Raw genomic sequence first — 25,996 nt, forward strand, 5'->3', positions numbered from 1 at the left:
CAAAATCAAACACACAAGAGCGAGAGCAAAGGGAAAAAAAAGAAAGAATTGGAAAACCGTACCCCGGTGGAGGTTATTCCCGTGACAAAGTCATGGCTCCGGTGAGTGAAGCCATTTTTAAAGGTCACACACGCAATTGTTCTATCTCGCTTGCACCATTTCATCCCTTATGTACCGCACCAGAAGGCTATTTGAGGTGTTAGAAAAAGAGAGAAGGGAGTGAGTGAGCGAGCGAGAGAGAGAGAGGCATTTTGTGAAAGCGAACACTCCATAAAAGGTTTTCCCGCGTCCAACGAACGCCATCAAAAACCCCACAACCAACAAGGCCCGGAGTTCGAAGTGGAATCAAGGTCAAAGATCACATTAATTCTGACATCTCCCTGGTTCCCCGGTTTTAAGAGAGCATATGTCTAACAGCAAACAAAAAAAAAAAACGCCCCAACGCTCTCTGCAGTGACGCTCTAATCAATGTAATATTATTTAAAGTAAATAAGTAAAAATAGAATGGAAATGGGAAAATGCGCATATGAATTTTCCAACCTCGACACCTACGTGCATTGTGATAGGAGACAACTCCCTTCAGGATGCCCTTCAGTATTGGTAACTCTTCGGCCATGTTTTTTTGTTTGTTTTATCTTAACTTGCTGCTGTTTTGTATCAAATTCTCTTTCTCTTCTCGTTTTTTTTTTGGTTAGCTTCTTAACTATTTGCACTTTGCTATTTTTGGTACCGTTTTGCACTTTCACTCGATAGAATTCACTTCTATGTTTGACACTTTTGTTTTACACCTTCTGGTTTGCTCTTGCTTCTTCTTGTTTGCTACCGAATCGCTTCACTTTCTTTCACGTTTTATCGGCTTTCATTTTGTTTGCGGGCTTGCTTTTCCATCACTTTCATATGTTTGCACTTGTTTTTTTCTTCTCTTTAAGTCGCCTTAGGAATGCATTCTTTTTCTAGATATAATTTAGCTACGGTGTCGGAGGTTTATCTGCTTGAGGGAAAGATAAAACACTGTTAGAACTGCAACTTTAAACTTTTTACACCTTCCCAACGGCACACGTTACACACGCGCTACACTAACGTTCCGCAACGAATCAATCTGCAATTCTGCACAACCGAACGGCGGCACCCGGTACACTGGTGACATTGGGAAATAGAGGAACAAGAACAAAAAAACAAAAACCTCCCATTTCCCAATTCGCGTTACCGGCGGTCACGGTCAAAAGCGCACTCCCTTAATGGTCGAGTTGTCTTCTTGAATGTGACCGTCGTCACCGTCGTCGAATGGCGAATGACCTCGAACTTGTACTCTTGGGTCTGGTGGTTCCTTTGCTCCGTACCACACACACACACACACACACACACACACACGAGAGATGGTGGCGTGTTTTATCGGTTTATTTTCGTGTGTGGCTTGTTTGCTTTACTTTTTTGCCTCTGCATATAAACGCATACTGATAAAACTGACACTGGTCGTAGAGAGAGAGAGAGAGAGAGAGAGAGAGAGAGAGAGAGAGAGAGAGCGCACAAAATCGAGAGGGCTACTAGCGAGTGTAGTAAAGGAAAAAGGACATTTACAACCCACCGATTCCCATCCTGACCATATCATTTAACCAGCGAAAGGAGCAGCAAGCAACGTTATGTGGAATGTGCTCTCTTTCTGGTGTGCGCTTTTCGGTGGAATCGGTCGGTTCTTGGCCGACACACAACGGAAACAGCCACTCACATACACTTGGACACACACACACACAGACACACCAAACACCGACTGGAAGACGTGCGCACGGAGAGGATGTGATGACCTTCGCCTTGCCACCCATTCAAAAGGCCAAATCATCAGCACCGTCATCAGCCACTGCGATCAACGGGCTTTTTGTTGTTGTTGTTGTTGTGTGTGGTGGATGGATAGGCCGATGCGCACTTTGCGTTTTAGCACACACTGTGTCACTTTGTGGCGGACATTCGTTATACTGCTTGGCGAGGAAAACTTTTATGTTTTCCACCTTCTTGGAACTAGCTTGAGCTTCCTTTTCTCCCTGAGATTGAACCACCTGTGTGCACGCGTTGGGAAAGGTAACACCTCTTTTCTTTTGCTTCCTGTGTTTTCAAAACACCAATGTATCACCTTCACTCAATTCTGCTCCGCGGGAAACACCGTGGAAAAGCCGATTTTTCACCATACACAGTCGGGCGGACGTTAGTAAAATGTGACGTTTGGCATGCAGCACGCTCCGCGATAGCAGCAAAAACGCAACACCGCACGGGCACACGTACTCGCACACACACACACACACACAGGGAGACGCGCGCGAGGTACGCGCTTTTGCTCTCCTTTTTCGCAGCAGCCCGGTTCAACGTCTCGTCGCTCACTGGCGGGCGGCCGCACTAGTTTCTTTGGTTTGGGGGCGCCTCCATCCGCACACGCGAGAACCGCACATCGAGCGACACTCAGCCGGTGAGTGACCGGGTGAGTGCGTTCGAGCGCGTTCAACCGGGAAGCGCGTGGTGGCGGCAAGCGGGTTTTATCAATGTCACCCACACACACAGCGAGCGAGCCAGCCGCTCGTTCGCTGTTGAAGCGTCGAAGGTTTTTTTTTTATATCGAGCTAATGATGATGACAATGATGATGGAGGAGACCGGTATAGCAGCCCGAGCTTCCGTTCGGGCTGTCTACTTGACCTCCATCTCCTTCCACGTGCTAAGCGCAGCACTCATCGATCACTCATTTATCATATCAGATTTAGAGAGCTGCAAAGCAATTTTGCGTAAACGAACAAAAGATGTATGTAAATGGGCAGCAGCTTTTATTTCGGTCGCTTTGCTTTTTGATTTAATTATTCTAGCGCATTTTTCCCTGTACCGAGAGCTCCAGCCAGGGAATCCGGGTGCGATTGGCGCGAAGGAACTCATCTCAATGTACACTCGCAGCCGAAAACAACTTTGTGTCGCGCGCGCACCGTGGCCTTGAACTTATCCGAATTGAATGTCGAGCCAAACATGTACTAATGGGTGCTTGCGGGGGGGAGAGGGAGATTGGGGTTGGGATGTACCTCACCCCCTCCCCGTTGTTAGGTGGGTGGCAGGGAGTGGGATGTTACGGTGCGCGCAGAAGCAGCACTTTATCGCACACGTCAACGGCCCAAGACAGAGAGCGCGAATGACAGCAACCCGAGTAGCGGTAAGAAGAAGACAGGTTACAAAATCTTCCTGCTAAGTGTGTGTGTGTGTGTGGGAGGAAGAGAGGGAGCAGTGGGAGAGTGTGGAGAATTTATTTTTACACACACGTCCATGACCCTTCCCCCGCTGTAGCCGCCTGTCGCCCATTCCCCAAAGAAACCTTCTTTCCCCTGGCAAGGGAATAACAGGGACCAACCGATAAACTAATGGAAAAACTATACGTATTTTCAGGAACCCATTTTCCCACCAGCGCGCTTTGCCTCTCTCTCTCTCTCTCTCTCTCTCTCTCTCACGCCTATTGTTCATCCCGTCCTGGCAAAAGCAAATAACGTTACAACAGGCAGTTGATTCCCGTGCTGTGTATGGCAGCCGCCGTAAATTAGATTGGAAAATTGCGCGCCTATACTTCGTGGAAAACGCTCCAACCTACACTCACCCACCACCCCAACACCCCACAAGGTCATGGTGAAGTGGTGGCACGTTACATGCCATTCCCGCCCGTTCGAACTACTACCGGGAATGGAAAATACGATTTGAAAAAGAGCAAAACGGCTTTTCCTCTATTGGCCATGTTGTTTTCCATTCTTCTTTCTTTTCCCTGCTTGCTGCTGTTATTAGTGGCCGACCTTGAATGGGCAGTATTATGGGGGAAAACAAAACTATTCTTCCCCATGGGCTTCCAGAAAACGCCGACAAGGTGTTGCGTTTTTAACGGGGGATGATTTTTCCTTTTCTTTTCCTCCCCCTTTGTTCCTTTCGGCTTACACGATTTGTCCTTGCAGTGTGTGGTGGAGAACGGTGAAGGTCGACCTTGCACCTGGCGGTATGGCTGTGTTGGTGAAGGTATTCTTTATGCTATTTTTATCCACCGAAGAACCGATAAGAGCGGTTGGAAAAATTGGAAAAGTTGGAATTACGACACCAGTGTATTGTGAGCTGTGCGATCAATTACAATGTAACTGGCGCTGTTTGTACCCCATTTTGTCTATAAAAACTGAAGCGGAAAATAATTTTCCAACTGAAAGGAATTTTCCCAAAAATACATCCGCATATATTGCATCCGAAGATCTGGAAAGTGTCTTCCGCCCCGTTTTATCGGTCTTCATCTCCAAAACCATCGAAGAACGAAACCAGTTGGATATATACAGATAAACAGACACACACACAAGAATGGAGCCGCCTGGCTGGTGTCCTTGACTCGTGATAACCTTGATTCACCCTCGCTACGCTATCTCTATCATTCATACGATTCTGTGCCGTTCTTTTCAATTTTCAATTCGCCACTCTTCCCACGAATGGGTGACTGAGCATAGAGTGCGAGAGAGAGAGAGAGAACGAGAGAGTGCGGCGCTCACTGAGTGAATGCATCACTCAAAGCTCGGCGCTTTACTAGTACCGAAAGCTCACGAGTAGAGGGCGTCACCGTCGCGCGCTTTTAACAGAGAGCACTTAAAATGCGTTTGAAGAAATTATGCTTTAATAAATAAACAAGTAAAGTAATTAAAATTGAAATGAATCTAAAACATAAAAAGTTAAAATGAAAAACAAACTGGCTATCATCTCTACAAGTCATCGTGCCCCTTCTTCTGTTTTCGCTCCCTCTCCCTCTCGCTCTCCATCTCGCTCTGTTCCAAGCCTTTTTATGCTGCCAGTGTTTTATGCTCTTGCCCGCTAGGGACACCTGGCTAGTGTTCGCTTCCAGAACCAGAACACGATCGAGGTGGAAACCCGTTACAGTTCATCGACCATCGGACGACCATCGTTCGTGAGGTTCGTGAGTGGGAGTCGTTCTTAGGAGTTCAACGACATTTCTAATAACGTTTTCTTCTTATGCTTTCCCTTTGGGTCGTAGTAACGTACGGGTGACTCCACCGTCCATGCCCAGCACTCGGGGTCAGTGACTTCTTCGATAGTGGTGCTGCTGATGTTATCGACCTTAAATGTGTTCTGACCGAGATTTTTCCCGGCGGTGTTTAAGGAAATTCGTGTTAGATTTAATTGAGCGATTGCCTAATGAGTAAACGTTGCCAGTGTTTACGTTCGTATAAAATATGCATTTATCCGAATGGAGCACCCAATGGGAGTCTTCGTAATGAACTTTGCCATATAAAAAATGGTCCTAATGACGTAAGGAGGTTTTCCCTTCTCTAAAGCCCAATCAAAGCGCCATTAACTTAAACAGTCATTTACACTTAATTTATTAAGAGGAGAAAAATAAGCGAAAAAATAAATAAAATTCCATTTATTTACCCCTAAATGTAGGCTTGAGAAAAGTCTTTGCTTTTCGCACGAAATTTTGTCTCTCTTCGTGGCGTGACAAAGCGAGAGACAGCACATCACTCGGTCGCGGTTAACCGAAGCCAGTAGAGGAACAAAATCCATGGTGGAATCTCTGCTCTGAGCAAATGGCGAATGCTCACGGGAGAAGCTTACAGTAACGCCAAAAGGTTTCTTCGACGTACGGTGCGAGGACAAGTTCATTGACCGCCCGGTCCCTGGCACACCGGGTTACAAATCGTAAAATGACCTACTTCGGCACGGCTGTACCGGCGGACGAGCGTGTCCGTCTCCGTACAGGGACTGGGCCTATTAGCATGAATGGTGGTGAGATGATAAATCAAAATTGTGTTACGTTACCCAAGACTTTCCGTTTCGTGCAACAAGATGCAAATTAATGTTAACCCATACAAATTAGCACTTTATAAACACTAAACAGGAAAATGTTTAAAACATGCTTGAATAAGTTATTTAAAGCAAGTGGAAAGTTATTGGAAAAAGCAAACTACCACAAAAAAACATTACTTGTTACTTGTGCAAGTGTATAAACTCTCCTTTATTATCATCTCTGGATTTTCACTTTCAAAAATAAATCTCCGGAAACACATTTCAAAGTATATTAATAAAAAGTATAATAAAAACCACATTTATAACCATAAAACTTAGAAAATATGATCATAAACAGACACAAGAAAAATAACCTTCACTTGCATTATTAGCAAACAAAATTCAAGCAAACAGAGAAGTAAGCAAATAAAACGCCCGAATTTACGAGCGCAATAAACTGTTTACCAAGTTTCGGTAATGTTTCACTGATCATTCGACCGCTCGGCGGCGTTGGCAGTGCCGGCAGAGTAAGTGAAAGTATTTCCCTCGCCAACCATCGGGAGGTGAGAATAGGGCAGCAACAAACCATGCCCACGGTCTCTTTTCTTCGTACGGTGCGCGATCATCGCGTTGAAAAAGTTTCACTTCCTGCTTCGCGTGAAGACGCCATGTTCACACATTTTGCACGCACGGTTGGGCTTTCCACTGTGACTGTGGTGCGGGTAAGAGCGGAGACGGAAAGATGTGACGATCGCGAGAAAAGGGAAAGTGAAATCGTGTCTCCGGTTTCCTTTCAAGCCGGTAAAGATGGCGATGGGAAGTGTTACGGAGGGAGCTGGAGCTGGTGAGACAATTTTTTACTTTAATGTATATTCCGATTTCCTTCATCTCTGGTGATGTGATTCATGAGGCATTTTTTAAAGAGCTCAAGTAAAGGACAAAACAAATATTTCTAATCAACACCAGCTACCAAAATAGACCAACACACTCTGCTTAGTCACACGCGCAAAACAAAGCGTAAACATGTTTTAAATAACCATTATTTGCTTAAGTTTGCAAAAAAAATCAGCCAACCCTTAACGTGTCACTCGATCGAAATGGGTCATCATTTCCTTCCTCTTTTTTCTTTCGCTCTTCTACTGAATCTGCAAAAAAACAACCACCCAAGTCCAACGCTAGTACTACGCAGGGAGCACAGAGGACTTTGCATTGACTCATACAGCGAACTCTACGCTCGCCCCATCCTGCTCACTCGCTCGGTGTTACTAGCATTAGCTGCAGCTGTACACAGCTCAGGGCACACGCGACAACGATGACGATTGCTCAAGCATTGCCACCCTCAAAACGCCCGCCCGCCCGCCCGCCCATGTCTCATTATCTTCTCTGTAAGCACCCGGGGAGGACACCAGAAGCAGCGAGTGTGCTCCAGATTGTCGTCCGGGAGTGAGCAGAAGGGCCTGGTCGTGGGGTCCGTGAGACCTATGCCCGAGGACAACGACCATGCAACCTAATTTTCGAACCAATCGAGGGAAGAAGGGGGTGGGGGAAAGGGCAACCACCACCCTCTCTCCCTCGCTCATGAGGAATAAAGAGCGCAAATCCATCCCAGCAAAACCTCACCCCCTTGTGCTTGTGGTGGGTGAGAACCGTACGAGCGCGGGTGGGAAGGAACGGGAGAAACGCGGGCGGTTCGCTGTCTGCTCGGCTGTTGCTGTCCCGCTGCTGCCATTTGCTTTGTGTGGTTCGCATGAATTGTAAAACAAGTGAACGACCTGCATGACCGAAATAAAAGTCAACGACCCGTCGCCGCGCGACGATGACGAGGTGAAGCGATTATGGGTGTGAGTGTGAGCGGGACAGGTTCACGATCGTCAACTCGCCGCTTCTCACTCTCGCTCACACAGACGCACACACCCGTTGATGGCGGGTGGAGGGAGTGAGACAATGGAGTGTACTTTTTCGGGGGGATGAAAAAGCCTTGAAACTCGAATGAACATCCATGGTGTTCGCTCGGATGAATGCTCCATGAACGTGGGGCAGACTTTCGGTGTGAATGTCGAGTGAATGAATTTTTATCGAAATGAACCGGATATGAGATTTAAAGGTATGAAAATAATATTTTTGTATATTTTTTTATAAATGTATCTTAGATAAAAAGATGTTTTCATTCCCTTAAAAATATTTTGAGTAATTTCAATAAAATATTAAGATAATGAACCTTTGTCTATGCTGGCACAACTACATCGACCATGTTTCTAATTTGAATGTAGCTTGTGACTGTGCTCGTGTGCGTTCCCGGACCATCAACAGCCGCCAGACTAATCCGATCACCATACCGATCGCTTTAGGGAAGCACAACGAATACCAACGCACACAGCGACGTCCATTGGAGTCATACAGCCATGGAGTAAAAATAGAAAACGAAAGTTTCCACCACGCTCACCGGAGTTACTGTTGCAGGCTCGATTGGGTGTGCGTGAGATGAATTGGCACATGGGAGGCGAGTTTCGGCAAAGCTGACTTGCAACTCAACTATGGCGGATTCACTTTGCTATCACAAACCCTTTCCACCAAATGTGCATTGGCGTGACAGGCCACCGCGAGCCAGTTTGATTAAAATTCCCAATGTGTATGGAGTAGCAGGCGGATGCGCATACGGTTGCCCGTCCAATGTATTCAATCCGATTACGAAACACATAATTCACTCCGGGAGCATGGCAGCAACAGAAGAAAGGAAAAGGAAGCGATTTCGCCAGCGTAGTCGCTGCATTGATAAGCGGCGCAAAGTAAAAAGCATCCAATAAAACCTCCATCAATCTTCGCTTCAGAGATTAGCCCGGCGAGGGAAGACCCACAAAACCTTCTGCTACCGAATAATGTACAAAAAGACCTCGGCACGGAAGGTGATAATGAGACCTCTCGCGTTGGAGAGAAAGTGAAACTTGGGATCCTCGCTACGTCTGCCCCGTTCCCGCCGAACGATAGCTCCCGCCGAAGAAAAAAAGACCCCCAAAACCTTCGCCATCACAACAGCTCGATCTCCTCGACCCAGTAAAATTCCGAGTAAGTGTAGAAATTAGGGGATGAACGTGGTCGAAGGCAGGAGGGAGATGGGGACTTCGGTCGGGGCAACTCGGTCCGGGGTGAATGCACTCCGATTTGGAACGGAGGTCGTTCGCAGAGCGAGAAGCCAGATATGCTTCACCGAGCGAAAGAGCGAGAGCCAGAGAGCTCGTAGTAGTAAGGGCTGCTTAGTGAAAAAGTATGGCCTACTAGGCCTATCCATGTAGAAAGGTGTATCGGGAGTGCGAGCGAGAGCGAAAACTGCAACGGAAGAAAACCCTTACTTTTGGAGGGGGGGGGGGCCATGGGGAGACTCGCCACGATGAACGAACCAACTAAAATTACCTTGAAATTGTGTGAGTGAGAGCGATCGGAGTCTCTCGTTCGCGCAGCCATTCCTAACAAGACCGAATGAACGCTCTCTGCTTGGGCAGGACGACAACTCGAGAGGGAGCTGTGAGGAAAACAGAGAGAGCGACACACAGGGGGACACAAACTAGGCCGTCGTCTCATCCCCTCTCGCTCACCACACCTTCCTCTCGCTCTCATACCAACTCTTTCTCATCCCTTGCTCACACGAGCTGAGCTGAGCTGAGCTGTAGTGAACTCGGCGTGTGCGAGACAGAGAGCTACGCGACACCCCTCGATCAGACTCGCTCATTCTCTCTCGCTCTCGCTCACCCAGTTCCACCAGCAGGAGGTGGGGGCTGCGAGTTTATTTTTCTGACCTAAATAAAGTTCAAAATGATTATGGCCCAGTTAGACGGTCGTTGAACTCGTGCCGATGGCCTCGCTGGGCTCCCCAGGCAATGGGAGAGTGAACGGGGCCGCACGATTGGCGTGCGTATCGGTGCAAGCGAGAAGCGAGAACTGTGCTGGCGCGCGTTTTCGCTTTCGGTATACCATGACGTTATGGCGGTGTCTTTGCTCGCTTTGGTCGCGCGTGTCGACTGTTGCGCGCATGTCGACGCGAACCGACGTCAAACTTGGGGTTGTTGGGGGGGTTGAAAAATCGTATGCGAAGGTATTCTGTTTTTTGCATTCTCCCCCTATTTGAGATACTTCTGTCTCACTTTTGCACCCTTGTGCATTGTTCACGGTGTGTCTCGCTTGCACATCGCACCGTTGCAGCAGTGGCCCTGAGCTTTGTGTGCTTGCCTACTCCAGCATCCTCGCCGATTGAGGTGTCCCTTAGCCCTTCTCTAATGGCCGATTAAGAAACCCCTGAAGCGCTACCGTTTTATCTTCGCTATCTGCGACCGCCCCGTTCCAGTTCCAACTTCCTGACCTTCAAACCCACAACGAGATTGAGCTCATCGAAACGAGCGCTCCGCAAATGGTGATACTGACCCCCTTCATCCATCCAGCATCCAGGATGGACAGCACCCCCAAAAGTAGAGCCACTTCCTCATCAACTGGGCCAAGTCCGATTGGCTCCACGAACCGAAAAACCATTTGCTAATCGCCTCAGACAGATAACAGACCAACCGAAAAAATATTATCTCGGAAGGCCAGTGCGGCGACGAGGTGAGCAAATTTCTGGACATGTTCTGCTTCAAAACATCTCTATCAACACACACACACATGCACGGTGGTGGAGGCCACCAGAGAAAGAGGAAGGAGCATGCGAAAGGAGGGCACACGAAAGACCCTCAAAAAGTAGACCACTGACCGAAGATTGGTGTGTCCTTCACACCCGAAAATTCGGACAGCCGAAATTTGGTGGCGGAGAGGTAGCAGCGTCCGTGACAGCCATGTGCAACAGCCATTTCGATCTTCTCCAGTGTTTGCTTTTTTTTTTTTGCTTCGTCTGTCGCTCTCGATGGCAGTTTTAATGGCCCCAGCGGGTCTCGCGTTCGACCTTCGCGTGTGGAGAGGTGTTTGAGGTGGCTCTGCGAGAGGTTTGGTCGCTTTTTTGGGGGGAAGATGAACTAGGTGGTCTGCGAAATGAGGTGATCTAGTGGAGCAGGACCTGACACTCACAACTTCGCATCCAAAAGCTTGCTTAGTGCAAGGCGTTATCCAGTTTTATATCAAGACTTGTCTGATACAAGGTCTATCAATGTAGCTAGCCTATAGAAGTTCTGTAAGCGTTCCTCAAAGTATCTTAACCTTTTCTTCAAACAGTTCCATTGTCCAATAATGCCCTCAGCTTTATATCTTTGTTTCGAGCGAGTTCGCAACAAACCAGTACACCACCATGGAGTGTAGTTGCAATAGAAGAAAGAAACTTGTAAGGTCACTTACCGTCACGACTCATGCCGACGGCGATGCACTTCTTCAATCGGCAGTACTGGCAGCGGTTGCGGTTTATTCGCAGAATGCTGCACTGCTGATTTTTCGTGCACGGTCGGTACTGGATCTTCTGCTGTATCGACCGTCGGAAGAAACCCTGCACAGACACGGGAGGAAGAAACGGTGGAGATTAGTTACAATGTCACTTCAGAAGATTATGGTGCATTAATTCAATTACAGGGGTTAGTGTAAGGAAATTGTGATCGTTTAGACATGGCATGGTCTTCCAACAAGAATTGTTCTCCCCCAAATCGAACCCTCCCAGAACGGCGGCAAAACCTACGTGATCTTCGCAGAGATTCTCCTCAAACTGCTGACAGAGATCGTTGATGAGATGATCCGATGAGCAGGTGCAGCACGAAGCCGACGAGGAGGACGAGGACGAGGATCGGTCGCCGGACGATAGGCCACTGCTGCTGCTCTCATCGCCGCTGCTGTTCGGTTCGGGTGAGGCCGCCGACGACAGGGACGATTCCCGGCTGCGGCAGGAACTGTTGCCACTGCTCGAACACAAACTGCTCGAACTGCTCGAGCTGCGCGCCTTTTTGCTCGCTAACCGTTGCTCCTCGAGCTCTTCGTCCTCATCCTCCTCATCCTCCTCCTCCGCACATCCAGCCTCGATCGCTTCGTCCTCTTCCATGGCGATCTGCTCCTTTTGCTGCTCCTTCTCGATGGCACAAATGACTACACGCTGCTGCTCCTGCGTTTGCTCCTGACCCTCTAACCGGGGCGCTAGCACCACCACGGACGGGACCGGCGTACTCTCCTGCGGCTTCACACCACCCTGCGCACTCAACCATTCTTTGGCGATCGTTGTCTTTTTCCAGGGACAAAAATCGATCTTCGGCGTCACGGCCACCACCGGCGGTGGAGGTGAAGTGGTGGCGGTGGCGGCGGTGGTGGCCGATTTCACAGCATTGAGTGGAGCGGACTCGAGGATTTTGACCAGCGCGCTATGACTCGTTTTCAGACTCTTGTGCTGCTGCTGAGGTAGTGATGATGGGAGTTGTTGTGGTGGTGGCGGAGGGCCAGCGGCGGACGATTCTTGAGATGGCGGGGAAGGGGCCTGCTGCCGCACGATAACGATCGCGTTGCCCGCCGATGGGGCCATCGTTTGCTGTTGCGATTGCGTGCTCTGTCCTTGAGTAGTGGCGCCTGGTTGCTGCTGTACAGCGCTGCATCCCATTTTCCCTTAACGCCTTTATCACTGTATCCCCTATTATCCCGTGTGCCACCCGCAATTGCACTCACTCACACGCGCGCACACACACACGCACACACTGGCACGCTTTTAGCTTAATCCAGACGGAGACGAACGATGATAATCCTTCGTGTGGATGCTATCGCCCAAACCGATGGAGACGCCTGGTGTTTTGTAAGGTTTAGAGAGATTTTTCCATTTTCGCGACGCTGCTGGTGCGGATTGCGACGGCCGAGAGCGAAAACACACCGTTAATGATGAGCCCCCCACACGGCTAAACATACACACACACACGCACACGCTAACGAAATGCACCGAACAGAAATGCGAATGCCTGCTTCCGGGCTATTCGGAGGACTCTTGAACTATCAACTTCCCTTTTTTTGCGGGTATTTTGAGTGATGCTACGGGATGGATAGTGGTTCTTTTGCTTTTTTTCTTGTTTAGCTCCTTCAGTGGCTTAAACAACACATCACAAACTATACGAGGGAATGGTGAACGAGCGAACACTTACAACATCACCATGGAGACGAAAATTCTTCTCAATCTCTTTTCGTGGGGAAAAAGAAGAGCTTTTCTGCACTTCACTTGTTGCGTATGACAACGACTAAGCCCTTCACGGAACTTTACACTTGTTCCGAGAGCTCAGTTGAAACTTTCTTCCGAATAAACCAACAATGTTTTTCACAACAACAATTTTACCCTCTTATTCACTTTATTCCTTGGAACGGCTAAAACACACAACCGACCGGGACACGACCGGGAGTTAGGACAGGCCGTGCAAGGCTCTATTTTTCGCGCCGAACCGTTTCCGAACCGTTTTTGCCTCCTTAAAATACGCGCACATGAACACACTCACGCACGCACGTACGAGGAACTGAAGTAAGCCTTAACGTTACGAGACACGAGCGAATATTGTACGGATGCGACGAAAATGCGATGCTTTCGCAGACGCGTCCAGTTTGCGAATGAATTCCAATGCTCGGTCCGATCGGCATCGCCGTCTGGCGAGAGGCGCGTTCGTGCGAATGAACACCCAACACCCCGGGGGTTTTTTTTTGTGATTCGGTAATCGTGCTTTGGCTGGCTGGCTGCGGTGTGTGTGTGAGCGAGTGAGTGAGTCGGCAGCTCATAGCTCAGTCTCGTTCCCTCACTACGGTACCCGTTATTTTTGCCTCGACGGTGAACCGAAAGGGACGACCCAAACACACACACACACGCAGGCAAGCGAGTATGCACCCCTAGTTCAACGACCTGTCATTGCCGATGGCCTCCCATTCGCCACCACCTGTGCTCCACTAGCATCCTTTACGCTTCTATGAACCAATTCGCTTAGTCTCACACTCTGCGTTCACGAGCGCGCTCTCTCTCTCGCACTCATACTGTCACGTGCTCTTTCTCTCTCACTCGAACGCTCACTCGCTCCATGTGTTGCAATCGAGTGAACGCCGCGCACACAGGGCATGAACATGAAGCACGGGTACGTGACGTGCGGCACACCAATTGCCTGGCTGATGGAGGGTTGTTGGAGGGTGGCTTCCCAATGCACGAGAGAGAGAGCGAGAAAAGTGTGGAGAATGAGACACGAAAAGCCACCCCACACCCAGGCAAGCGACGGTCGAGGGTGGCCGTGTTGGTTTCGTGACCTACTTTTTGGTCATCCACCCCGAAAAAGCGGCGGGGCCAGAGCTCACACACGCAGCAGCAGCAGCAGCAGCAAACGGAAAACAAGACATCGTGGCTTAAGGGTGCACGAGCGAACGAGAGGGAGCGAATGGGAGGGTGAGCGAGAGAGCGACATCAAGGGTTCATATAACGCATACACGGCGCGACCAACCGACGTAAAATCGGACTCGTAGTACTACGAAACTATCATATCGCCCGAGCGCCATTGCTCTGTGTGACCACACACTCTGGTGGCCATTGTGTTTTCCTCTGTTTGTGTGTGTGTGCGTATGCCCCTTCAGCTTTTAGGCCCTCGGAACCTGTGTAGGTCTGTGTGTGTGCATATTTTTTTTGCCTACGACGAAGCGAGTGAGAGATAAAGGCCGCTGGCCTTTTTTGCATTTTCAAGCATTTTTCTCACCTTTCCCTCCCATTCCACCCTCTGCTTCACCCCTCCCCTAAGAGAGAGAGAGAGGGGGAGATTTGGGGAAGTCCTCTTTTTGCCTTCATTTCTTCAATCTGCTTCACACTGTTGGCGCTGTGAGGGAAGAAAGGCGTCATCGTCGTCGTCTTCTTCGAGGAAAGAAAGTGAGAGGAATTTGAGTGCGAGGCCAATTATGATGAGTCTTCACACAGTGTGGGTACGGGATAAAATCGCGTACGTTGCACACAACAAAAAAAACCTCCTCCCACCAGGTAGGCAGCGAGGTTCGGCAGAGGGCTCTTATTACATCGGGTGCCAACCAGAAGACACCGTTCGTTTAAAGGAAATCGTGAGAAAAAGGTTGGCGGCCCCAAAAAAATTGGTACGAAATTTGAGCTTTTTAGGACCGGGAAGCGAAAATAAAACAAACACGATGAAACTCCTGTCACTTTTCCGTTGGAAAGTGTGCCGGTTTTTCCTGCCGTTGAGTAAAACGGAGCTGAGGAAAATGTGGGCTTGTGAACTTCCGTTTAAAAAAAGCCTTTTGGGTGAATCACTGTTTGTTTAACTGCTTGGACAACAAAAAGAGGGTACAAGAGGAGACCTCCCTCTCGTTCGAAGATAATATGGATGAATCAACCAATTTTGGAGCCTTTTTTAAGGCGGGGGGCTTTTGTTTTTGTGGCATTTGGGAAGCAATGATTCAGCAGCAGCAGCAGCAGCAGCGATTAAACAAAGAATTGGTGACGCATTCGAGGTATTGGGTCAATTGTCCGGACCTGGGGGATAATGCGCTTCGTGCAGTTTTGTGCTCAGAAGAGCTTCGTCTATTTATTGTAAATTTAGGAAAATTTGAAGTTGAAGATGTGGCAGTTGAAACTGATTATCCCCTGACTATCGGTTAACTCAAAGATGAAGTTCCCTCGGACATCAACATCAACCATCGAGAGTCGTTGCATCGTTGCGCACATGATCTAAATACATCGATTATAAATCGCTTTGCGTAGCGTTTTTTCGCAATCGGCAAATCGCAAACGCTAATCGAGGTAAACAATGAACAGCAAGAGACACACGGTGAGATCGTCTCCTGAGAAGACGATCGGCCGAGGATGATCTTCTCTCGCAGAAACAAGCATCACTAGAGTGGACACACTGTGCTGTGGCTGCTCTCGGTCGGCCGGGCGAGTCGGTCAGTGGCCTCGGCGAGAACAGACCAGCAAAAACCAGACCACGACGAAAGAGCACACGACGACGACGACGACGTCACCGGATTCACCGTAAGCGAACGCGCAACGACCACAACACGAAGCGGGCGAAGAAGAGTGGCCCTCGCCAAAGTTCATTGGCCTCTGCAGTTCGCAAGCGACCTGGGAGAAAGGAAGGGTTGTCATCAGAGGACAACCGCGCGAGGAGGAGAAGAAGGAGGCCCGACCCGAAACGAGAATGAACGCTCACACACACCTTGCACAACACACTGCACGAGAGCAAAGCATGTTTCGTTCTCGTTCTGCGTGTGCTTTCGAGAAAAGCGGGTGGAATTTCCGTCCCCAAAAGAGGATATAAGAATCACCAGGAAACAAGGGGCTTTGTTGGGACTGTGTGTGCGGTGCGAATTTGACACTGACTCATAAACGGGGACAAAGCGAAGTATGCTCTAGATCTCCACCGCACGCAGCGCGCCATTTTGCTTGCCATTTTTGTTGCTGAAGTTGAAGAATTCGCAACAAAGAATGTGTGCCGGCGGTTCCGAGTTGGCTTGCCCCGAAAACGGGACCAAAGCTCCAGTCGGCGATAGGAAGAACACCCATGCGTCATCCTACCGAAAGGTGAATGAACGGGCCCGACATCGACAAAAGCTGGGCTCCCTCCCGCAACTGCGTTCTCTTCTCCAGCTGCATGTCGCAAACAGCGCTCGTGACGTCATACGAAGAGCGACATCAAAGCGCGGGAGAAGACTCCGAAGACTGTGCGAGTTCAGCCACGATTCTCAGCCACGAGAGAACGACCGACCAGACTGATGGCAATCGTCCCCTCCGAAGAGGTGTATAGGAGAACGAAGGAAGAGCGGGAGGGGAGGGACAAAACGCGATTTCCTGGTCCACACAAACACACCATCGGCGCTATGATGTGGTGGACGGGATTTGCATATTTTACCCTTTCTCCCTCACCCTCAGGCCCCCCTTCCCCCTCTTCTGCTCATCTCATTCATCTTCCGTCACGAACAATTGTTAGTGAGCGAGAGAGTTCAACGACCGTTTGACTCGAACGGGTGTATGCGTGAGTGTGGAAAAGCAGTCCGATCGTTTGTCTCGCGATCGCTTTATTCGCTGTTCCTGATCTCCGTTACTTTTCTGCCGTGCATGTCACCACCCCCCCACCTTTACCTTCCCACCCCACTCCCTTCTCCTCTCCCCCATTGTACTCTCATTCTCAGAATTTTTGGTTGGAAAATCGGGACAAGCGGAGAGTCAGCACGGCACACACAGCGTACGCGACGTATGGAAATTCTTATCCTGGCTGTAGGATTCCAGGGACTCCGGTGAGTGTTTAATTAGGTCAACAGCACACTCCCGATACACCACAATTGTACGTGTGTGTGTGTGTGTGCGTTAGGGTTGGAAGGTGGCAACATGACCGAAGGGAAATGCTTGCAAAGGAAGGGAGAAGGTTAAATGAGTTCGTTAGCAGACCTCAGAACTGTTGGCCCACTTGCCACCCGCTAGGCGCAACCGGCGATGGGTGGGGTGAGAAGGAAGGGAAGGGTTTGTGTTCTTCGTTCTTCCATAGTTCAATGACATTTCGGTGCTGTGTCGGAGAACATTGGGGAAATCACTCAGCCGTACACAACATTCTAATTCTAGTTCCATTTTTTACATTTTCCCTTCTTGCATTTACATTTTGCCGTTACATTTTATGCATTATGTTGTTAACATTTGTTTTGTTTTGTATAAAAACAATGATTTTTTTCAATTCAATTTTGTTTATCTTACTTTTTTGTTGTTGCTTTACTCTTTTTTCTTTAGTTTGTTACTTCTTATTGATATCTTGTTTTTCTTCTTTTATTGCTTTTATATTGCTTTTATAGCTTTTCCAAGTTTTGTTCTATTTTCTCTAGTCTTTTTCATTGTGCTGTCAAGTCTACTTTAGATGATTAAGCCTCGTTTTTAATTCTTTTTTCCTTTTTTACATTCCTGTTTTGTTAACTTCACTATTTATTGTGTTTTGTCTTACACTTTTACAACCTTGTTTTATGCTGCCCCGTTTCACTAAGTCTTTCCTACAATCACTAAAAACCTATCTCCAATCCTATCTTATCACTGCAATAAGGAAACGCACGCCAACCAAAGGTGCAACGTGAAATCTGTCGCCCCACGCGTGTGTATGTGTCGATGTCAAAGGCTGTTAGGCCTAGTCGGACCAAAAACTAGCGGCAGCAGCAGCAACAAAAAAAGGAAAAACAGGAACCGCCACAAGTGGAAAACGGCAAACAGGGTTATAGTTCCGTGCGCGCGCGTATGGCCCCCCGCGGTCAACGAACTTTTCTCCGAAACTGAAAGAGTGGTGTTGCTGCTGTTGTTGTTGTCTTGCGCAACAACCTGCCCCTCCGCCCCTTCCCGCTCAACCTTTCACTCTCTTCCTTCCTCTCGCTCTCTCTCTCTCTCGCTCGCTCGCTGCTGGTCGTGTCTCGTGCCTCGCGTATGAACGAAGCGCGCGCGCATTTTTGTCCCGTCGTCGCACGCGCAAAAACGCGCGCGCCCAGGGCTTACATAATTTTTTTCTCACCAACTTAACACTCCCTTCCCTATCTAAGCACCTTCCACCCGACCCGCTTCCCGATCGTCCGCCGGGGCCCGATCGTCTGTTGTCGTTCGTTCCGACCGTTTTCGCGTTCATGTCCGGGTCCGGTGTTTGTATGGAATATGGTCAAAATGCACCAAGAAGAGAGAGGGAGAGAGGGAGAGCGAAGGAAATGGGGCCGTTTCAGTTGATCCCTCCCGCTACTGGAACCCCCTTGCCTCCTCCTTTTCCTTCCCTTCTTCCCCCTCCTTCTGGAAGACTTATGGGGACGTTACGTTAAACTTTATGTCCGCTTAGATTGCCGCCCGGTGTGTATGTCCCCTTTCGACGCAATTTCGAACAACCTAACGGGTTCGGTGGTTCTGTGCTGTCTCCGCCTGGTTTTGTTGCGGGCGGCTTAGTGTGCAAAAAAAGAAAAGATCAAAAACACGATGACGAAAAACAAGCAAGCGTGCGGTGCGAGCATAAAACACCCCCGTCAGCAAGCTCGAAACGTGAGTGCTAACTGTGCCTCGTGTGACAACATCATGTTCTGACCCGATACAGCTCACCCGACATGGCACACAGGAAGGCCCTTTACCTGTCGCCTCAATTTCACCCCAGGTTGGTTTTGGAGTTGAAGTACCACCACCACCGGGTCGGACCGGTACAGTTAGAAGCTTAGACGAACTGCACAGAACACAAACTGGATGGTTCGGAACATGATTCTGGTCTCCCGCAACCTTTTTCCACCTCAGGTGTAGGCGTGCGTTTGGGGGAATAATTTTTCACACTTTCGGCATTGACGTTAGAGAATGTACTGGAGAGACGCGGGTGAGAGAGGGAACCAAGCCGTATAGCACACAGTGGGTCATTGGCCTGTTCGTCAGCAGTCAGTCAGTATCGGTGGGGTGAATCATGTTTCGTTCGAACTGGTTCGAGATATTTCGCCAGCTCAGCTGATCTGACTCGAAGCAAAGCTCCACCATCTTGGATGTAAAGTTTAGCAGAGATGTTAAGGATCGAAGGAGGCATCGAACGGCCCTTTGCAAAATCCACCACTTTACCGTTTTACATTGAATTGGTTTGTGTACACACAGACATCAGTATGGCACGGCATTAACTTTGCGAGGAGTGTCAAGTAGCTTTGCTCCACAAAGTATGGGCGCCAAACGAATTTCGGGCCAAACAAAGCGCCAAACATCGGCCAGCCGGTACTCGCTTCCAAAACAAACAAACGTCAAACATGGTTGTAAACAGCACAGAGGAAGAAGAAGAAGAAGAAGGATAAGAACAGTTGAGGATACAAGCGACGAACCGCCACTCACGCACGGTCACGGCTTGGTTGTGGCGTGATAAATACAGGTCGTCGTGGGAGGAAGCAATGGCGAGACGAGCAAGAACAATACCGTGCGCGCGAGTGAGTTCACTGACATCCATGGGGGGGAACTGGCGGCAAATTGTTCAAACGAAAATGGAGAACAAAATAAAAACAGCAAACTCGGAGAGGTTAACAAATTTACACCATCACGGGGCCTCGTATGTCATCCGTGCGGCGTAGGGAGGGTAAAAATGGGCCGCAATTTAGCCGTTAGACAAACACTTGGAAGTTGAGGGCAACAATAGTATAGATGCCGTGCTCTCGATTCGTAGTTGCGATAGTGTGTCAGAGTTGCTATCGTAATAACTCCGCTTATCCTTGTAGTTGTAGATCCTCATCAGGATCTATCATGTCCGCAGTTCGAGGCGCATAAAGTCACCCTCCTTTATGCACTTCAGAGATGCCAAATGCAATTCTGCTATTTGCAATTCTATCAGATCGGTCACCCGCTGTAGCCACCTTCCTCTTTCTACCATGGTCCCAAAGGAAACTTCGAGAAATGGCTCAGAATTCGTTAGCATCTCCTTCCAGACGGTGTGCTCTTGTTGCGAACCCGAACAGTCGGGTTCTTTGTCCGGTGCATTTCTTTATCTCCTTCAACGGCGGGCTTGCAGAGACATCCACGGGCCCTTTCTAAAATGGGTCAATTTTTTGGAGCTGACAGGTTTACCGGAGAAGCCTTCTTACGAAAGGAATATGGGAGGATTGTCCACTTTATTACCGTGTTGGTTGGCGAGTTGGTTGATCCCTCTCTCCCTCCCCCCCGATGGCGATCAACCCCTGGCAAAATGACAAGTCATTGCCCTCCATCTGGTCTCCACCGTCTCGATGGTCTTCTTGCTGGTGTGATTGAAGTTGCAATGAGAACATTCTCTCAACCAGGCCTGATTGTCTTCCCGATTGCCGATCTCACAGTGAGCAAGAGAGCGACGGTGCACGTGAGACTGAGAAGTGGGATTTTAGTCCGCCGACCTATAATTACACACACTTCTTCACGGGCCTTCTGCTGCTCGCTGTCCGAGCAAAAACTGATCGGAAACCCGGTTTTTACTGGCCGCGGCTTTCCACCTCCTCCTCCCCTCCTGGGTAGTTTATTTTTGGTCAAAACATGTCTCCGCACAAACTAACCGACCGACCGACGAGATGAAGCCCAGGAGAAATAGAGGAAGTGAATGACCGATCTTTCTCTCATTCCATGTACGGGTCAGTCCGGCAGGCTCACGCGACGCGTCATTTCTCCAGCGCGAGAGATCGATCGGCGATCATGGAGGACGCCATCATGGTTGCAGTTTGCCATACCAGCTCTTCTCTTTCCTTTCGCTCTCTCTCTCTCACTCACACACACTTCGAGGGCTTTGCGTGTCAGTTGGTTACGCAAAAATAACTGATTGCCGAGTGCTTATGATGATCAAGTTGGCATTTCCGCGTGATATCTGCCACCTTTCTTCTTTCACTCCCCCTCTCTCTCTCTCTGTGTCTCTCTGCTTTCTATCTCTTTCTCGCAAACAACCGGTAAAGCAAAATCCTGATCGTAATATATAATTGAAGACGGACGGAAATGGTTGATTCGGCAACCGAACACGACGACGGCTTGGACGAGACGGACTTGGATTCGCGACGCCGTGTAGTGTTGTGTGTATTATGCAATTGTGTTAACTACTTACTAACACACACACACGCGCACGCATTCACCGACCGGTGAAGAAAACTAGCGTACGCGAACGGGGGTCCAATGACCTCTCGCCACTCCAAAACGGGGCGGTTTCCTACGAAGAGAGCGAGCAGCAATCACGGAACCTTTCTGCTGTTTCCTTTGCAAGATTTTGATTTCTTTTGCTGCCTTTTGCTGTTGGAAGCATCCCGTGATTCGTGTCGGTTCTCTTTCGTTCGTTCTTTTCTACGTTCGGCTCCACTGGTTTCCCATCTCTTTCACACACTTTACCCAACCCTTTCACGTTTTATTACTTGTGTTTTGTGTTTTATTTTGCCTCGTCTTTCTCGAATTACTCCCCTTGCCGTGGACGCGTTTTGTTTTAATTTAGATGTTTTTGTTTTTTGTTTTCGAGCATTAGAAGTAAAAGAGAGAGAGCTAGGAAATTGAAAAGGAGAGAGAGAGAGAGGTAACTCTAGCGGTGTATTGTGTAATGGCGATGTTTTCGACCGGGTGGAATGTTGGCCTGTTGTTTTGGAGGTTTTGTTTTTGTTTTGATTTTGGATTTTTGGTCGTTTTTTGTTGTTGTCCTCTCTTCTTCTCATCTATTTCACTACGCTTCTAGCCGCTTGGGGGCTTTCTCCCTTTTGACGAGAGGTAAATGAACGCATTAAGACGCCGAAATTGGGTGGGATTTTTCCACCCTTTGCTTTGGGCTTCCTTTCCAAACACACACACACACTACTGCTTACGAAACACATCGTTTGTAATGTGAATTCCTCATCTTCCTAGGCTGTGCCTTTTTTTGGTGGTTGTTGTTGAGATTTGTTTACTTCGCTTAGGGTTGTTTTTTTGGGGGATGCATCGTAGCGTTTTCCATCTCACTCTTTTACATCTTTTTCATGCCTTCTTTTCTACTTCCTTCCTATTTATTTCTCTCTCCTTCTCTTTCCTTCTCGCTAGGTTAAAGATGAAAATCATCGACACTTTCTACCACCAGCGCGGCGATGGCTAATCTTTAGCTTCCTTCTCTTCCCTTTCTTCTGCTGCTGCTTCGTCAGGTGAGCACAACAGAAGGTTGTTGAACTCCGAAACATTTCGTGAGTCGTTTGTTATTATCCGCGTTTACCAACTTTGTTACTTGCACTTTTCCCGATTTCCGCAAGCTTCTTCTTCTTGCGAGCGCTCGCCCGAGCTTGGTGTAAAGTTTGTTTTCATTTCCATTTCAACTCAAGCGGATGAGTTTTCTTTTCGGGGGAGGGGATGTTTCTTTTTCCTTCTTCCATTTGGGGGATGTGAAACAAAATGTAAACAACTGCGTCACTACCGAAAATACACTTCTCACATTTCGTAACTCCAGTGTCTCAGTGTTAAGCTGATTAGATAATTTATTGACATGTTTTTGTTTACTTTATCATTTACTTTTGGGGCAAATGTCAATCACCTCTGGCTGGGGAATGCTTCCCTGTACCCTCGATTGGTGTGGAAAATCCCAATGGCAATGATTAATGTACCGAGTGAGTCCCAGTCACACACCATGAGTCACCGACCGCCCTGAGTTTCTGCGTAATGGTGAAAACTGGAATGTCCACTTTTTCGGATCCTGTTCCCTGTTTCGTTCTGAGAAGAACCGTGTGCCGTGATTCATACATTTTCCTGTTACTGTCCCAATCGCCGCTCGACATTCGAGGCTTTTGACCCCCAGGTGTCGCCCCATAACTGTTGTGCGGGGCAGGAGCTACTATTAGCTGCGAGTATGCAAATGAGCTTACCAAAAAGCAAAAACTACAAAAGAAATTACAAACAAATTCATCCACCCCTCCCAATTAACAGTTAAATGATAGTTACAGTTATGTCCACGAGTGGGTGGGGTAAATGGGGGGGTGGAGTTCGAGGGGAATATTATGAAATAGTATTATTTTCGGCAATGTATTGTTTTTATTCATTTCCCTTCGTTTTTTTTTTTGTGCGCTGGTTGCTGCACCCTTGTAAACAAACACATTACCTCACACACACGCACACACACGCACAAAAGCGTCATTAGCATTAGTGCAAAGCATAATTGAAATTCATCGTCTGCCCATCCACCAGCGCGAACAACAAAAACGACCAGCGGCAGCGATGAAGTTGTCGGCGACAATGACGGCGGCGCACACGTAGAACAGTTACGAGTCAATAGCCTTTTTAACCGCGAACGCACGCTTTGCTCCCGCGTAACGAAGGAAAATACAGAAATAAATAATAAAAAAAACACACACACAACAGACACACGGTAGGTAATTGAGAGGGTCGAAGGGAGGCGCGCAGTAACGATCTAAAACAACAAAACTGCTGAGCCCAGGTCCAGTTTGAAGTGAGATGGGACGAGAGAGGGAACGATTTGATTAGATTAAACTAAACATTAAAGAATTATTTTCTATTTGTTTAACCCACTTTGGGCCAATAATGGTTCGTTCGACAAGTCACAGCAAAAGTTATGTTGCAAAACCTCACCTTAGTCATACACGAAGGAGAGCAAGACTGCGATGAAATATCAACTCTCCCTCTCTCTCTTTTACATTGCTTAATCTCGTCGGTCTCACAAATAAAAGAAAAAACACCAGTTCTCTGTTTACAGTAGACGCCACGTGCGTTTTTACCACGTACCAGGCGCCTCCATCGCTTTTCGGTAAATCTATTTTTTGCGCCATTCGAACGCGACCGATTCGTGGCGTTTAGTCGGTGGATTTTTGAAGCAATCGTAGAGAGAGAGAGAGAGTTTACCTTTCAAGGTAATAAGATAGGTGAGCGAACCATTCTTGTACGGTGCTGAAGGAGTTAAATTTATGTTGTTTATAGACATTATTTGCAATGTGAAATGGAAAATTGCCCTGTTTTATAAATTTTATATAAAATTTCATTTTTTTTAATAACAAAAAGGTATTCCCTACATGAGTAATATATCAAAAGGCGTTGCTGCTCGTTTCCATACCAAATGAACGGTTTTAGTTCCCATTTGCCGTGTCGCGCTCTCCCATCTTCCCTTGCGCGCGTAAATTCTAGAAACGACGATCGTCTCCGAGCCCTTCGATGAGCGCGCGTACAACACACCGTCGACACCCGCGTGTGCACGCGTTGTTCTCTGCTCGACGCATTTTTCGTCACCACCATATGGCCGTGTTCTGTTCCAATATGGCCCTGTGTGTGTGTGTGTGAGACAGCAAGGGAGTTAGTACGCCCCGGGTGCGAGAAAGAGCGGCCACAAGCCACAAACAAGCTACCAACCCCCCCATTGCACGGGTAGCATTGACACATTAACAGAGCAAAGACCTTTGGCGTTCGTTTCTTAGCGGCGCTCTCTATGGGTCCGCTCCGTCCTTTGTGTGCCGCGGTGAGGTGGGCTGGGTAGGAGAAGGAATGTTGGTCAACCACCCAGCAACAAACGTACGCACACACAGAGGCACACCGGTACACGCTTTAAAGTTAGTCGCCGTCTTTGCGTGTACGCTTTGCTGTTGCGTGTGACTGAGTATTTAGCGGGTTTTATGCTGTTTTTTTTGCATCGTTTTGCATCTACGCCTCCGCCGAGTCCGAATGCAATTTTTTTTTTTTCGGTGGAGTCTTGCCATTGTGTACATCTTTGTCTCGGCTCGCGCTGGGGTTGACCTGATGTTGTTGTTCCAGATTTTGTGAGTACAAAAGAGCAGCAAAATTTATTGACAATTTGTGAGCTGGATGCAGGGATTTTCTATTGAAAAGTCAATCCTCCAACACCAAAATACATCCCTCAACCGGCTCGTGGAAGCATCTCGAAGGATCGAATTTTCTGGAAGCAACAACCACCCCTAAATGCGTAGAAACAACAACAAGCAGAGCGCAAAAAACTGTAAACAACTGGACAAACCAAATAAAAGCAAAGAAAAATAAAAATAAAGCTCAAAAAAAGATAAACAAACAATCAATCAGCAAACACAAACACAATTTTTACGCACAATTCGTTTCCATGTACGCTTGGCGTTATTTTAGTCACCGAATTTGCCATCGTCACTGAGGAGAGTTTTTGTGACGCAATTTTGACTGTTTGTCCAGCCAACGGGCAGGATGTTGGATTTGAATATAATCGTTGTTTTGTTTAATTTAAGATTCTTTTAAGTTAATAATGTATAGAGTAGTAAAAAGTAAAAGATACAACAAGCTTTGATGTTCCAAACTCCAAATGAGAGAACAACCCCAGTAAAACGATAAAATAATCGAGATAAGCCCTACGAACCGATCAACATTCGAGTGCAACACAGTACAAGACCTCTCTCTCTCTCTCTTTCTCTCTGTTTCCGATGCACTTACTGTTGCACTTGGGCACTTGAGTGCGAAACAAAAAAAACCCCGCGGACCCAGTACACGATAAGCTGCATCTGCAAGCCGATCGGCATCTCTTTCGCCCAGACAAAGCAGCAGGACCCTTCGGCCATCGGGCAGCGAGAGAAATGATAACGGCGCATTGAGACGCGCGACTTAAAGGGATGAAAAACCGACGGCGCTTCGGTGTCGTTGGCCTCAGTAACCCACATGCAAGGTTGATGACCTAAATTACTTGCCCCCGAACCGTCTCCCGCGTGCCACCCGTTGGAGCGTTCTCGTTCTTCGGCGATCCCTTCGCCTTTTGTGCCCCCATCAATTCCATGGTCGTCGACCTCATCCATCATGGGGGTTGGCTTTTCCTTTCCTACTCACCCACTCTTTCTTGCTCTCTCGCTTGCTCTTTCGCTACGCCTTGTCAA

The 25,996-nt window shown here is 48.2% G+C and overlaps 1 protein-coding gene across 8 annotated transcripts in view; it reads right to left on the bottom strand.

Annotated features, from left to right (window-relative positions):
• LOC118508117 (ecdysone-inducible protein E75) overlaps positions 1-25,996 on the bottom strand; it is an 88,352-nt gene that overhangs the window by 12,521 nt on the left and 49,835 nt on the right. For 4 of the 8 annotated variants that reach the window (XM_036047617.1, XM_036047616.1, XM_036047615.1 and 1 more), the window contains one exon: positions 11,093-11,237. In XM_036047617.1, coding sequence (XP_035903510.1) covers positions 11,093-11,237 — 145 coding nt within the window. Of the gene's footprint in view, positions 1-552; positions 992-1,207; positions 1,325-2,125; positions 2,390-11,092; positions 11,238-11,423; positions 13,311-25,996 lie in introns of those variants that run through there. The other 4 variants (XM_036047619.1, XM_036047621.1, XM_036047622.1 and 1 more) reach the window with 4 other exon arrangements.

Source organism: Anopheles stephensi, chromosome 2, assembly GCF_013141755.1.
Source record: "Anopheles stephensi strain Indian chromosome 2, UCI_ANSTEP_V1.0, whole genome shotgun sequence".
Lineage (NCBI taxonomy): Eukaryota > Metazoa > Arthropoda > Insecta > Diptera > Culicidae > Anopheles > Anopheles stephensi.